The sequence below is a fragment of the Solanum dulcamara genome, chromosome 9 (assembly GCF_947179165.1).
Source record: "Solanum dulcamara chromosome 9, daSolDulc1.2, whole genome shotgun sequence".
NCBI classification, from domain to species: domain Eukaryota; kingdom Viridiplantae; phylum Streptophyta; class Magnoliopsida; order Solanales; family Solanaceae; genus Solanum; species Solanum dulcamara.
In genome coordinates this window covers 1,162,873-1,178,482 of record NC_077245.1, presented here as the reverse complement: position 1 = coordinate 1,178,482, position 15,610 = coordinate 1,162,873, and the positions used below count along the sequence as shown (strand labels likewise).

At 29.8% G+C, this 15,610-nt stretch overlaps 3 protein-coding genes across 3 annotated transcripts; all 3 read right to left on the bottom strand.

The window, feature by feature from the left end:
• On the bottom strand, positions 1-3,036 carry LOC129904328 (uncharacterized). The gene is made up of 6 exons (XM_055979888.1): positions 2,715-3,036; positions 2,547-2,595; positions 2,318-2,444; positions 1,286-1,356; positions 1,131-1,203; positions 1-466 (listed from the first exon to the last, which is right to left on the bottom strand). The coding sequence occupies exons 1-6, from the start codon at positions 2,944-2,946 to the stop codon at positions 344-346; spliced, it is 675 nt and encodes a 224-aa protein (XP_055835863.1). The 5' UTR covers positions 2,947-3,036; the 3' UTR covers positions 1-343.
• A 777-nt stretch (positions 3,037-3,813) lies between these two features.
• Positions 3,814-6,232, bottom strand: LOC129903999 (peroxidase 64-like). The gene is made up of 4 exons (XM_055979530.1): positions 5,995-6,232; positions 5,298-5,486; positions 4,386-4,548; positions 3,814-4,261 (listed from the first exon to the last, which is right to left on the bottom strand). Exons 1-4 carry the CDS (start codon positions 6,196-6,198, stop codon positions 3,864-3,866), a joined length of 954 nt encoding a protein of 317 aa, XP_055835505.1. The 5' UTR covers positions 6,199-6,232; the 3' UTR covers positions 3,814-3,863.
• Positions 6,233-9,364: 3,132 nt separating this feature from the next.
• Positions 9,365-12,404, bottom strand: LOC129904045 (expansin-A11-like). The gene is made up of 3 exons (XM_055979573.1): positions 12,193-12,404; positions 11,373-11,694; positions 9,365-10,050 (listed from the first exon to the last, which is right to left on the bottom strand). Exons 1-3 carry the CDS (start codon positions 12,335-12,337, stop codon positions 9,744-9,746), a joined length of 774 nt encoding a protein of 257 aa, XP_055835548.1. The 5' UTR covers positions 12,338-12,404; the 3' UTR covers positions 9,365-9,743.
• Positions 12,405-15,610: the final 3,206 nt, after the last annotated feature.

Below are 15,610 nucleotides of genomic sequence, written 5' to 3'. Positions count from 1 at the left end.
ATAGAAATGTTACATTTTAATATATTAACTATGGAGTACAGACTATATGTTTCTTAATCATTTCGCTCTGAAGAACAAAATGTGGACTGATGGAGCAATGTGGACAGGTAAAACTCCATCCCATCAAAATAATACGCCAGAAAAGTACAAATAAGAAGGTTAATTAAATTTGACGATGTTCTTCTGTGTGCCAATAACAGAAGCATAGTGAAGTAGTAGATCTTACTCTTACAGAAAGAGAACATCATTGCAGGAACTGCAATAATCAGCAAACTTTTCCAACAGTGTACACTCCAATCCTGCAAATGCTGCCTTCCACGAGCTGATTTGCCACCTTGCTTGTTTATAATCGCAACGTATCCTTTCTCAACTCTCTATACTCTTCAATGCCCAGCAAAGTGGTCTTGGCCTTGACCCAATCCGCGGGTCTTGGCATTATAATTGCAATATATCCTTCCCTATCTGCCTGTAGTAGAAAGCAAACAAGAGGAACACATATTCAACCAGAAATGTAATTATAATATGAAGATGAAGATGTCAAATGAAACAATATCCAATAAATGCAAAACAAGTCCAATGTCATAATTATTGGCACAATCAAATGACACACAGCTTAATGCCACTTGGAACATGTCTATGAGAAAGCTCTTTAAATATTAAAAGGGAAAAGACAAAACCCGACTTTTATCATGGAGGCCATGTATATCCTATTTTCAGTTCCTTTTATCAACATCAAGCAAAACAAGGTGTGAATTCAGCATCAAACATTTGCAGGGATTAAAGAAATACGAGTATGCAACTACCTGAGGAACCAAAATATATCTTTTTTATTTTTTAAATAAAGCTCATAAATAAAAATATACCATGCAAAATATGTTTTAACCACACAACCCCTCACCCTTCAAGTTGCGTCAAACATTTAGTTGTATTCTGAAAAATCAGCCAAAGATATTTTTTTCGAGCTTCAAAGTAGCAAAAGTGACGGTTCCAAGATCTTTATCATCACGAATATAAACAATTGCCGACAGCACTGTTATCATGACACCATCAACTAAAGATGCTAATTTCAATGAAGTTCAATGTCTACAGGGAAAATGAAGAAGGGATTCGCTCAAGTTAAGAGCTCCTACCGATGAGTTCAGCAGTTCTGGTTGCTTAATTAGCCTATCATTGACTTCTAATAAAGAGCCTTTCACACAACACCTGCAAAACATGAGCAGACAATCTTTAATGATTTTAAGATAACCTCTGTCAAAGAAAGAAATGCAAGAAGATAAACCCATACCTCACAATATAAGAAGCGTCATTTGTGCAGGCTTTACATAATGCTGTATTAGACTCAAAATGTTGGGCGTTCTGCATTAGAACAAAGTGACACCCTCATTTCATTAAAGTAGAAGCATAAAGCACAAAAGCAGTGAAAGATTAGCTTTACTTGCACACTTCATACTTTTGTGTATATGTGGCAGACGGTGATACATGCAATGATGAATTGTGTTCTCTATGTAGCTAACAAAATATGTTGTTACAAATGACTGAAGAATGTACATATGTTTATATTTCATAATTTCAATCAATTGTTGTGCTAAAGATAAAGGGTTCAGAACTAATGTGACATAATCCACACATATATTTACTTCTGACAAGACAATTCCATATGATGAATAGCTTGCATTGTATGCTAATGTTCAGAAAGTAATCCTTCATCAAGCTCGCAAATAGGCAACAAAAAAGTATTATCATTGAGATGAAACTTGATAACAAGATCAACATACCCAGTGTAATGCCACAGTTGGGGTCGGGGTTGGGGGTAGGTGTATGCTATCCTACCTCGTGGAGGTAGAGAGGCAAACATAATAACCAGATCAAAGCCCTTTATTTGCAAGACTAGAAATTTGAGGAATATCGCACCCGATCCAAATACCAATAAAACATAAACAATGAAACAAATTCAACTTGTTAGCTTTCCTTCATAGGGAAAACAATACGAATTATGTTCGACATATTTATAGAAGAAAGCCACCCTTTATGATTCTTAAAATATTTAAGACTCAAAACAAGACATGACCTAACATATAGCAATAGATTTGTTCTGCCAATCATAAAATTAAAGTACAACTTTTATCCAACAACATTTATGGAGATCAATCTAGCTATAACACAACTAATAGGAAATAAAATTGCTATAACTTGCAAGAACAAACTATGCTTCTTTACGTCTTTACCACGAAAATGCAATTTTCTTCCGTTTTTAATTATGTTCAGCAGAAAGATGCAATCTTTAGTCTCAATTCAATTAAAATTCAGCTATAAATACCTTTTTGCGCTTTCCAGTGACCTTGATTCCACTCCGATCAGACTTCCCCACATTGAAATCAACCGAAATAACTCCGCCTTCATCCTTAAAAGCAATGTGAGTCGGAGCCAACCCAATTATACACAATCTTTCAATAACCCAATTTCAAAAAATCAGCAAAAACTCAATTTTCAAAATTCAAAGCAGCAACTAAATCACACCAAAAACAAAGCACAAAGAGACTAATTACCCATTGGCATGTCGATGAACATACTGATCGTGCCCAGGTTTCATAAAATCTGCAACAACAATTAAAAAAAGAATACAAATCTTAATTTCTACAAGTTTGAGTTCTGAACTACTTAATATCGAACAAAGAAGAGCATTAATTTCAACGAATTGGAAGTGGGTTTAGTACCAGGAGCAAAATAGGTGACGAAATTGGATTCGACAGCTGAAGGAGGAGAAATAGGGAGGTCTTCTATCTTTGGCACCAAAAGTTTCCTAAACTCTTCATCTTTTAGTTCTTCAATTAGTGGTTCTGATTTCTGGGTTGTATCCGAATGAGAGCAAGCAACTATTATGGGTTTAACGTTGTCGAGATTCGAAGTTTGGACAGTGTCGGGGTCGTCGGTGTTTAGCTCCGTCATCGGAAATTGGAAGGACCTCAGGCCAGTTGAACTCGACGGAGGGAGAGTTGAAAGTTGTTTACTTTGGGGTTTAGAGGAGTTGAAGAAGAAGATGGATATTGGGCCAAATAGGCCCAAGTTGTGTGGGCTAATCTAAGCCCATCTCAATGTTTTTACCAGACCAGTAAATTCAGGAGGCAAGTTGATTGAAGTTGATTTAAGCAAATGAACCTTTTACGGGCACCGTTTCACACAAATACTCGGGTTGATATACTATTTATTATTTTTATCCGGTATAATAAATTAAACATGATTATACATACACATGTTATACATTCACTCCACTATTTTTAATTTAATCAATTAAACGAACGGCTATTTAAGTTAATTTTTATTCTTCTTTTTTTCAATATTGTGTGAATCTAGCCCTTAAAAATTACCCTTGTTAGACTCGAATCTAACATTAGTTCATATGCCGCTCAATCTTATAAATAAAATATTAGACAATCATTTAAAATAAAATGTTTTTTTCTTTTTTCAAATGAAAAAAATATGTGTCTGTCAATACTTCCAATGCAATTTTTTTAAAAAAACAATTAAATTGAAAGTGAATAAATATATATTGGATAGGTATAAAAGAGTACTTTAATTTCTCACAAATGGATATCCATTGAAATCAAATAAAAAAAGAATTTATTTCTATTTGCTTGTTTACAATCAAATCAATAAAAATATTCAAGACACACCATCCTCAAATAAATCCTCTCACAAACTCCTCTCAAACTTTAGAAACACACACTTTAGAGATTATAACCCCCCACAAATCAATAAAAAATCAAACCATAAAAAAAAAACTACAAAGAAGTACGATTAAATCAGACTTTCTTAATAAAACAGACCCCATACTTAAGACTGGATCCAAGTTCTTAAATAAAACTTTAATTAACAAATTTACAATCAAGCCTTATTTCTCGACCAGAACCATTAAGACTGCTCATCTTAATCATTGAATCAGCAAAAGCTTTAAAGAACTCCTGTTGGGAAGTAGCAAAATTCGAAACAAGTGTTTTGGTCCTTGAATTTGTGAGCAAAGTTGAATCCGAAGAAAAAAGGCCCTTATTCTGCAATATTAACTTATAATATGCGTTATCGAATAAAAATGTCGTAGTATCCATTGTGGCTCCTGCATTTTTCACTGTATTGTTAACGGGGCATAATTTCTTTAAATTAGCTGCAAACGATGCATCTAGTGTTGGATCGATGTCGTTTTTGTTATCGAATTTTTCGATTCTGTTTCGGAAGGATGAACAATGAGAAAATCCAAGAGTGTGTCCTCCTGAATGTGAAAAAACAAGTTAAAACACATTTAGTATCTTTTATGGTATTTAGATAAAGTTGAATAATATAATGAGTTGAGTAATCGTATGTGAAATTAACCAGTATTTATAGAGGGTATTTACCTGAAAGTGCAACTAAATCATCCAAAGAAAGGCCTCTTTGGGAGAAGCTTTGTTGCAATTGAGAGAGGTTGAAATTAGGCCCAGGTAATAGTCTTGTTTCACTGGCCATAGAAATTCGTCCATCTTTTCTACCTTTTGGTACAGCCCAATAAGGTCCTCCAGACTAAAACCATTGGTCCAATATATAATTTCAATATTAGTCTTGATAACATTTAGAAAATAACATAAAATTTATTTATAATGAAGCGGGTAGAGAATCATCGGAACTCAGATTTAAATTATAGCAAAAGTAAGAATACTAAGTGATTTATTTCTCTATTCCTTAGAATTAGTCAAGATGCTCACACAAATTGACTCGAAGATTACAAAACATGCATTTGTAATTGTACATTGTCTACATATTTTGTAAGTAAAAGGTCGTTTGGTAGAGAGTGTTAGAGAAATTAAATAATACATGTATTAGATTTGGTATTATTTAATCTCTGGTTTGGTAGTATTTTCAATTCAACCTATATATAGTTATATTAGTAATACACTATACTTAGTACTATTTTTATACATAGTAAACCATGACATTAATAATATCGGAAGGGAGGCGGAGGGGATACTATTTCAATTCTAATACACCCTAATTCATTTAATATTACAAATCAAACAAATCGATAAAAGATAATGTCAAACATATATAATAAAGTACAGCATTATTAATACACCTTATTTAATTTAGTGTTGTTTTTATACGCCCTACCAAACGGACTCTAATAGTTACGTTGTATTGTTATAGGCTTATAGCATTGTATTCTTCTTCATTTACTTTAAATGAAGTTTTCTATGGCACAAATTCAAATTAGTTGAGTCAGTAGATTGCACACACCGAATAATTTAAAAAGTTTTTGTAGTAGTAGAACTCACAAGGGTGACAGCATCTCTGGCTGCAAGAGCCAAAATATCAGCACAAGAGACAACTCCAGGACACATATTTTCAATTTGTTTCTTAGCAACGTCAATAACATAGAAAGAATGTAGTGAAATGTTTGGAGGTCCATCTTTCTCTGCTTGGTTGTTTTTTGTTGAATTCAGCAACACAGAACCATCACAACCCTTCATAAAAATTTAAGGAAAAAAAAAACACACACCATAAGTTAGTTAAATAATTAACTACCATATGTCCTAATATTTCAACATAAAATGATCATCGTATATGAAAGTGCATGCTTTCGAAATCGTCATACAACAAAAATAACTATGCTTGGCTCAATTATAAACTCAAATTTTGATCGGCTATATAAATCTGACTATATTGCTCCATTTAAGCCCATCTCGATCCGTTACGTGTAAATCTCTATGAATAAACATTATTTTGGTTATCTAAGAAGTTCTCTAACCCATCATGTTTACACATTGATCCCTATATGATGAAATTCTTCTTCCTCTCGATCAATTTTACTATATTATTCCAACAAAAGCTAGTGATTAATTAGCTGACAGTATATGCGGTAACCAAATAAAATGATAACTAACATACTATCACATATTACATTACACTAATAAATGATAAAGTACAATATTTTAAATTTATATATATATATTGGAGTAGTAATTTACGTACCCTAACGAAACAATCATGGAAGTGCATCCTTAAAAGAGCAGCTGGAACTGTTTTATCATTTGACATTGCATTTTTAACAACTTGTCTGATAGTTGATTCTGCATCTGGACATGTTTCCTCATAGTAATTGGAGCTAAGTGCATTTACACACGAAAATAGCACAAAAGTAATTACAAAAACAACAAGAAATCTTTGTATTTCCATCACAATTATCAAAGATTGAAAGCCTATATATTTTTCTTTGTACTTAGCTTAATTGAGTGTGAGAGTTAAGGAACTATGCTATGAGTATTTAAAGGGAAAACATAAGAGGGAAAAATTAAAAGACAATTAGGAAAAGTTGTTAATTGGAATCTTATCATATGTTTGTTAGCAAAATTTGGTGATATAGGACCACTAGAGTAACAATTAAAATTGGAGTTGTTTAATAAACACATGTTAAACAAAAATTAATTCTTGTTTTATATGAATGATGTTTATTATCTTAAGCAAAAAAAGATCCAAGTTCCAATAATCACTAATTTTAATTTTATTGGCAACTCAGACACAAAGGGGAAAGCCAATGGTTGCTCAATCCACACATAGGAATATTCATGATTAACACCTTTTTATATACAAATCTCAGTTCCGATAATTAGGGAAATAATTACCCATTTTAATTTTGTTTTGGAAACTTTAGAGAGGAAGAGATTTAATTTCTCAATCAATTTGAGGTTTTCATTGTCTTGAACATTAATGGTTTCTCCATTTTGACATGGGAGTAAGCCAATTAAACAAGTGCCACATTCATTTGTTAGGTAAAAAACGATTCTAGTAATTATTAATCGTCCATTTTATTTTTGTTTGCGAAAAATTGGGAGTTAGTCAAGTGAATATATATTGTGCTAATTTTTAAGACTTTAATTTGGCGTAAAGATAACACTTTTTTTTTAGGAGGAGAAAAGATAACCTGCGATCGCTATTCTCCAGATGCACTTTGGGTGAATCATGATTCAATGTATGCAAATCACCCAAAAATAAATAAATCGTAATAGACAAATTTGTGAATCCAAGTTTTCATTGAAATATTAGATATCTCAATTTCTAAACCAACTAAATAATGCACCAACTATTCAAAATTTCCAAATTTCATAATTAAAAACGATTCTAATAATTTATCATCCATTTTATTTTTGTTTGCAAAAAATTGGGGGTCAGTCAAGTGAATAAGTTGCTCATGCTAACCAATTAAAAATTATAAAAAAATAAAAAATTGTGGTAATTTTTTAGAACTTCAATGTGATACGATACATAAAATTAAAGTCGTATAATATAATATTAACACAAGTTTTTTTATTTATGGGAAGATGGTAATCCAATTTTTATTCTTCAAATGTGTTTTGGGTGAATTTTATTTCAATGTATTAACTTGCAAACCACGTAAAAATATAAATTACACTAGGCAAACTCGTGCATGAGGTTGGAAAATTTCCAAAGTTTTCATAAAAACATAGTTATCTCAATTTCCAAGCCAACTAAATAATGCACCAACTTTTCAAAATTTTGTCACCAAATATATATACACGCGCGCGCATGTAATATGTAGACCACACTACACTTAATTGTAATAGAAAATTTAACATCTCTCTTAACTATGGTAGGGAAGTGTACGTGTTTATGGCATAAAGTGATATAACTCATATAACTACTTAATTTAATTAATTAACTACTTCTCTTAATTATTATCCATTAAAGAGTTGACTTGCCGCAAGTTGGCCATCTTCCTAAAAAACATATAGAAATTTGGTTATTATGTAATATACATGAAAATCAAGTGAAGCGCAAAAAAATAAAAATAAAAAATAAAAACCTCAAAAAAAAAAAATATATGTATGTCGGTGGTTATAAAATTCTTATCTTTTTCTTTTTTTCGAATATTGAGACAACTTAATAACAAATTGAAAAAGTACATATTTACTAGCACATGATATTTACACCAAATCATGTTATCATCTTATTGTGCTAAAATGATTTAATAGGTAAAAATAAATATAAATTATAATTAAGTAATAGTAACACTATTTTAACACACATATATGATATGTTATGCATCTATTAATTTAATATAATAGCGATAAAAATAAGTATTTATCATTATATATAGACTCAACTCCTAATTATTCGATACAAAGTCTTTCTTATTACTAAACACCCATTACCTTCTTATTTATTTCTCATAAAAGTTAAACAAATCATTCTCTTCTTTAAGTACTTAATAATGAATTTTTGTTATTTTTCTCGTGAAATTATATTGGGTTTGTTATTATATATATCCAACTTAGCAATGTTGGATCGGTAGCCCTTGATCCGAGACCTCTTTTTTTGGAAGCTCCTAGAGAAACCCACAATTGTTATTTTTGGGTGTCGCAAAATACACAGAAGACATATAGTGCACTAGGCAATTTCGGTGCGACCAACTTGACTAAGAAGACATTGACAGAAAAAATTAATCTCTAATCTCTCTTATAAAATATCATCTGCTACATCAACTCAATCATCTGGGTTCAGTAACGTATATTGATGTTGTTAAAGTCCAAGATAATGAACTAACACAATTGGGTTCAAATAGGTTTGAGTGGTTGTTGCAAAATGGATAAGCAAAATGGCCAATTATTTCTCATATGTACTTTGAATAGAAATATTATTTGTCTCAATGTTAATTGGATAGGGTTGAACAGAAACAAGCAAATTGACATCTAAATATATGATATCTCACTTTACTTTAAAGAGGAATGCTATTATTGCTCATTGTGGATGGCTTTTTCTGTAATGATTATATCGTGTACGAAATTTAATTTATTAATCTGACTAATTTATACAAATTACTCTTCTCATCTGACTAATTTATACAAATTACTCTTTTCATCTCTAATTATCATATGTATTTCTTTTTCTTACACGTTCCTTCATTAAGAAGGATTTTGATTATTTTATCTTTATTACTCTTTTTATGCTTTTTTGAGTCGATGGCTTTCGAAAACAACCGTCCTACCTTGTTAGGAGTAAGGTCTTAGTACACTTTATCCTCCTCATATCCCACGTTGTGAATTTTACTGGATTGTTGTTGTTGTTGTTGTTATTTGTCTTAAGATATAATCTCTTTTTATCGAATATGTACTCTGTTATATGTGACATCATCCCGTAATTGAAGTGGTGTTAATAGTCTTCAAAAACAGTCACAAGTAAAAATAAAAAAAAAAGAATACTTAATCTTATCTTGAATTTCTAAAATGATAAATAATTTAATATAATTATTTTTAGAATTCACAACAGTTAGAGACGGAGGGAATAATTTAGAAGCAAAACATAGGAACGTTTGATACAATATATATATAACATGAAAATGACCATATTTATTACAATACAAGCGTACAAGGGAGAAAATAAATAAATTAGAAGTATATATGTTTGATGCACCTACAACATTTGCATCAAATACAAAGTGTCTGATTATTATTCTTTGATATATAAAAAATAAAAATGCAAATTTCACACTACTCTACATACACACAATAAATTTCAACATGTTTATGTTTTCAACATCTTAGGACTAGAATTCATTAACTTCACCAATAATTGAGCCAGTACATTTCAAATATCGAATAAAAGAAGACAAGGGATGGGGGCGGGCTGCTTTCAGTAAAACAGTAAGCACGCCGCTGCCTATCACACGCGTATATATATATATAAACTCATAAACTTTCTTTTAATTAGAAGTTAATAGAGCTTGAGTATGTTTGCCCAAATCGCCAATTGGATGAAGCAACATTTAAGAATGTTTTAGTGACACCATCAGATGTGGTGACCTTAAATGACAAGGATTGTCCATTGAGAAATGCATTGGATTGCCAATTGGCCCCCCAATTTCTAGACATTGCCATCCAGTTAGTTTTTGAGCCTTTAATTTGTACAGACTGAACAGATCCAGCCCCTCCTACATTGCTTATCATTAGTAGCTCAAAATAATCCCTTCCATTTATTGTAAATCTAACTCCACCTTTTTTCACACAAGGAATCCTGCAAACACCCAAATTTCAAGGTACAGTCAGATCTCTCTGTAACAGACTAACAGTTATCGTTTGTAACAATATTTCACTATAACAATCATTTTTTAAAAAAAAAATTGATGCTTCATGTTATGTTATATTATATGATAGAGGTCAAAATATAGGCACAAATGATATTATAAAGAGATTTGATGATACATATTGTCTATGAAATATATATATATATGAATAGTGTAGAGAACTCTTACACTAGTAGCCTAATTCACCAGATATCTTGCTATTAGTAAACATTGTGTCAAAATATGTGGTTTGAACTGAATTTGAAACCGTCAAAATGGTTGAGGCATAATCCATCCAGAATCTTTTTGAATCAAGATAAACAGGCCAAGTTCGGCTAAATAATGAAAGTATTTATACCTCTTTATATCTTACAGCCTTTTTGCGGCTACTCTTTAAATACTCTGTGTGTTAGTTAGGTGAAATAAATTGTCAGACAAATTTTAAATAGCCGCAAAAAGTGGTCATTTGTGCAAATGTCCCATTTATAATCTAACCCATCCAACTTAAAATTATTTTTTATTTGTTTGATTATTCTCTTATAATTTTTTCTTACAGTTTTATTTTTATTTATCATAATTATATTTCACCTACCAATTTTGTGTTTTGTAGAATTTTTCTAGTAGGTCAATTTGGCTATATAAATAATTCAAAATAGTCTTACTTTTTAAACGTGTTAACTTGAATTATGCTTTAAACTGACTCACCCATGGTTATATGATCGAACTAATTTGTTCAAACTTAAAAGATTCCACAAATTATATTTTTTTTTTTGGGGGGGGGATAAATTGGACAACCTTAAACTATACTTTCTTTGTTTTATTTTTTTGTCTTAATTTTTTTTTAGTTCGTTTTGTAAAGAATATTTTTTGTCTTAAACTAACTTTTAGACATATTAACTTAAGTTATACTTTAGACTGACTCACCATGGTTATATGACCAAACCAATTCGTTCGAACTTAAATAGATTCCACAAAGCATAATTTTTTAGGGGATAAATTGGACAACCTTAAACTATACTTCTGTTTTAATTTTTCTTGTCTTATTTTTCTTGTTAGTCAAAAAGAATATTTGTTTCCTTTTTCGATAATTTTTTAATTTTAACTTTCCACATTACATGTTTAATATCATAAGATTAAAACATATTTTGGTACATTCTACATATCTTTGATTAAAGACCATGACATTCAAAAGTTTTTTTATTTTCTTAAATTTCGTATCAAATAAAAACCAGATAAATAAATTAAAACAAATATAATAATAAGAAAAGGTTACCTTTGGTAGAGGACTGGAACAATGCCACCTCTGTAAATACCAATGTGTTCCCAAGCAGGTTGAGCCATGTCAAAATGTGGCCTTGGGGGATTGCACCATCCACCATTGTTGCTAGGAAGTGCAAAATTTGGTGGGCAAAAATTTGTGGCTGTAATTGTAATAGATGTTCCCTTTATGCACCATTTAGAATCTTGATTATAATCACACATGATTTTATAACATTGACCACATGATGCTCCATCGTTAAACAATGCAGTACTTAATGCAGCAGTGTTTGTACCATACCCTGTTGAGTACAAATTTCCATAGCCACAAGCACCCCCTGTTCCATACAAAAAAAAAATGAAAATTATTTGTTAATAATCAAGATTAATGAATATTTTGAAAGAAGATTCACGTCTTTTTCATTATTCTCTTAGTTAGAGATTTAAGAAGCAAATTTGACATAATTCAGTAATTTGATTTAAATTTTATATTTATGTTGAGAAATTTATTTAATATCTATCGTCAATTTAGAACCTAATGATTCAAAAAAACAAGATTCAAAATTCACAAGCTTCAAATTCTGATTCCGTAAGATATTTGAATAGACATGAAATTTAAGATACTATATTTAATGATAATTAAAAGTATACTTAAATATTATGGTCTTACACGTGACATGCGCCATTTCTATAGCTATAAGAGCATGTCCTTAGCGATAAATGAGAAGTTTCCAAATATAAAATTTTAAAGTTATTTTCTTAACATATTAAAAACAAAAACAAAAGTGTCATATAAAATAGTGTAGTTCTTCATATAGAAATTTTTGCAAACTTACCCATTGTGCCAGAAGCATCAGATCCTCCATAAAAAGTAGCATGAGCACTCATCCATCCAGAAGCAGAGAAAGCATTTGCAGTACTAACCAAAATGTTACAAAAAACAAATATGAAACCCAATGCTAACATGCCAATTTTGGCCATTTTCTTAAGAAAAAAATAGAAGAAAAATTGGAGGAAGAGGAAATGTTATTGAGTTGTAGATATAATGGCTAAGCCAAGAAAAGTAGCTGATACTTATATAGGGAAGTTGGGGGCTATTTAATACGAACAACCTCACATGTGAAAACTGCAACTTGTGTGTGAAGAAAAAAAAGGGACACCGCATTTATTTTTAAAAATTGCAAGCTCATTAAAGATAGAGTCGAAATTTTTAGTTTATAAAATTTAAATTATAATTACTTATTAAAGTAATTTTAAAAAAATTATTTATATGTATTAAGTAAATATTTTAAGATGAATACAGAATTTGAGTCTAAGCTACTAATTCTGTTGAATAAATAGTTTATAAAGATTTCAGAAGTAGGTAAATTAAAAAAAGTGTGCATATTTTGTGTTAAAATTTTAGTTTAATATTACCAAAAAAAATAAATCAGAATCTGAAAATGTCGGTGTATGAAGAAGTAAAAACAAATAATTCTTAAATGGTAATTTTATTGAAGAAATCTGAAAAATGTCACGATCTTATTCAATTATGAGCCATGTTCTAATATATCAAACTTATTCTCCCAGTCACATGGTTGTAGATTAAAATCCTATCTTAAAATTTTGTGTCAATTTTATCATATTTTTCCAATGTGAATTCTTGTTTCTTTGGGCAACAAAGAATATTACCTTCTTCGTCTTAATTTGTTTATCCCAAGACTCTTTATTTCTGCTTCAACAGTTAAAAAGTAATTAAATATATAAATTTTATTTTTAAATGAATTGAAGTTTCTATATACAAATTCATTTCGAACATTACTCAGTTTGACTCTTATACTCTGAATTAAATCAAAATAAATTGAGACAACAACAATAAAAACATATTTTCTGCAATCTCACAGATAGCGTCTTAGAAAAGTAGATTATACGCAGACATTATCTTTACCTAATAGATATATAGAAATTATTTTTGATAAATCCTCAATTTAAATAAAATATTTTCAAATGATTTGAAAAAGAAAACACACAAATAAAAGCAGACAAAAGAAAAAACAATAACGATTACAAAATAATACGAAAATGGTAATACGATGACACACAAACAAAAGCAAACAGAAGAAAGAACAATAATAATGACAAAATAATACGAGGGTGGTAATGAAATCAAAACGAATAAATTGAAACAGAGTGAAGTAATTTATTCAATGTGGATAATATAATAAAATATAAATATATTTTCTGTCAATTTTTATTAAATTTTGCAACCTCACATGGCTTTGCTTTGACATTACGTGCATCTGTCCCATCATACTCATGTGTAATGCACATGTTTATGTTTTTAGGCCCTCTTTAGTTACTATACTATACTTGTCTATGTGGTCCAATTAGATAATAATAACAATATTAATTATGCATTATTCTTATAGCCTAGGTTGCTAATTCTCTTTTAGATGTCAGACTAAGTATAATTTTACTAACTTAAAGACAATTATACTAAGATCCATCTTGATAATATTTCTTGCAAATCTAACCATCTTGGACGGTGAGATATATTCATGTTGGTACATCTTTGAGATATTGTATATTTGGGCTCGAGATACAGATTCGTGATTTTATTTTTTAAAGTTCAATAATCATATATGAAATCAACTCAATCAAAAAACATAATGAGTGAGTTATTGACTAAAGCTCAAAGGTCGTGGCATGTTTGATCAAACTTCTGAAAATTTTAAAGTACTTATTTTTTAAAATGTTGATGAGTTTAGTCGAGATTTTATGAAAAAAATAATTGATTTTGAATAGCAATAGGACTTATTTTTTGAAACTAGAAAAAACAACTTCTTCCCATAAACATTTTTGGAACATTAGTGACATAAATTGTTATTCTGAACATTATAAACTGTTACTTTACAAAAATATTATTTTTTCACAAAAAAAATATTTTTAACAATAAGCAAATTTTAACAGTTTAACCAAACATGTTATAATCCCATTAATATCAAGTGACTTAGGATTATTATCTTTTCTACCACAAATGTGAAAGCATTTCCAATTAATTAAAATTTGTGGATTGAATTCTTTGGTCATAAGGTTGGTTTATCAACAGCTCTAATTTCCTCATTTACACCAAAATTATGCCTTAATTAACGGCGTATTTGGAGAAAAAGTAGAAACATGTCTTTATTTTTGGTCTTTAGACTTTATCAAATAGTAAAATGCTATCCTGGACGAAAAGAAAAGAAAGGAAAAAAAAACCTGTTTTTGATGTGTTCCAATCTTGAAAATCCACAAAACTACCCATGTGATTGTTGTCTCCACCGTCACGGCAAACATATTTTTTTGCGTTTTTCATCAGATATCCAATACTCGTATCGTATTTAAGTGTTATAAATAATTCAAATTTCCTCAACGTAAAGTTTATGAATAAAGGTATTACGCACCACTAATTTTTTTTACACTCAAAATTCAAACCAAAATTTCTAATTAATAACGGAAAAATCGTATCTATTCCACCATAGTTTTCTTCCGTGCAAAACATAATTGGCCAAAGAGACCACTCTTTTGAATACGCACCATATAATTTTATGGTTCTTTTTTTATATATATATTTAAAAAAAATACCTACCATATGGTTTGTGATAATAAATTGTCAAAAGGGACACAGTACGTAGAAACGTGGACTAGAGATATTGCTGGTAGAAAATCACGTCTAACGACCAATAATATAATGTTTCAAGTCCATGTAATCTATTGGTCTTTTAAATATTGTTTATACACAGCTTTTAGAAAATATATTTCATAACTTTAATCATAAAAATATTTATCTAAATTGTCAGTTAGTTCTTCTTAAATATTGTACTTGATTAATAATCTAAAAAGAAAATTAAGGATAATTTGAAACAAAGATACTAATAAATGATTTCTCGTTTTTTAGTTAAATGTAATATGTAAAGACGACTAAATTCATTCTTCTTTAATTAGTTTCAATTTATACGTCATATTTCTTTATTTACAAATAATTTTATTCTTAAAATTCTCAATCCTCAATTAAGGCAAGGTTATTAGCTAATTGACTATTGTCTAGTTTCGTTGTTAATATTGTTTTCATTAATATCTTTTTCTTTGATTTTATCATCTTCATGGCTTCGATCGTCATATGTTTTTTTTGGTTGCAATAGTTCTCTTTTTCATTGTTTTCAGTATGACTTCTACACGATTGTATTTGCTTTACACACTTGATTTTTAATATGTTTTATTTGAATCGACGGTCTA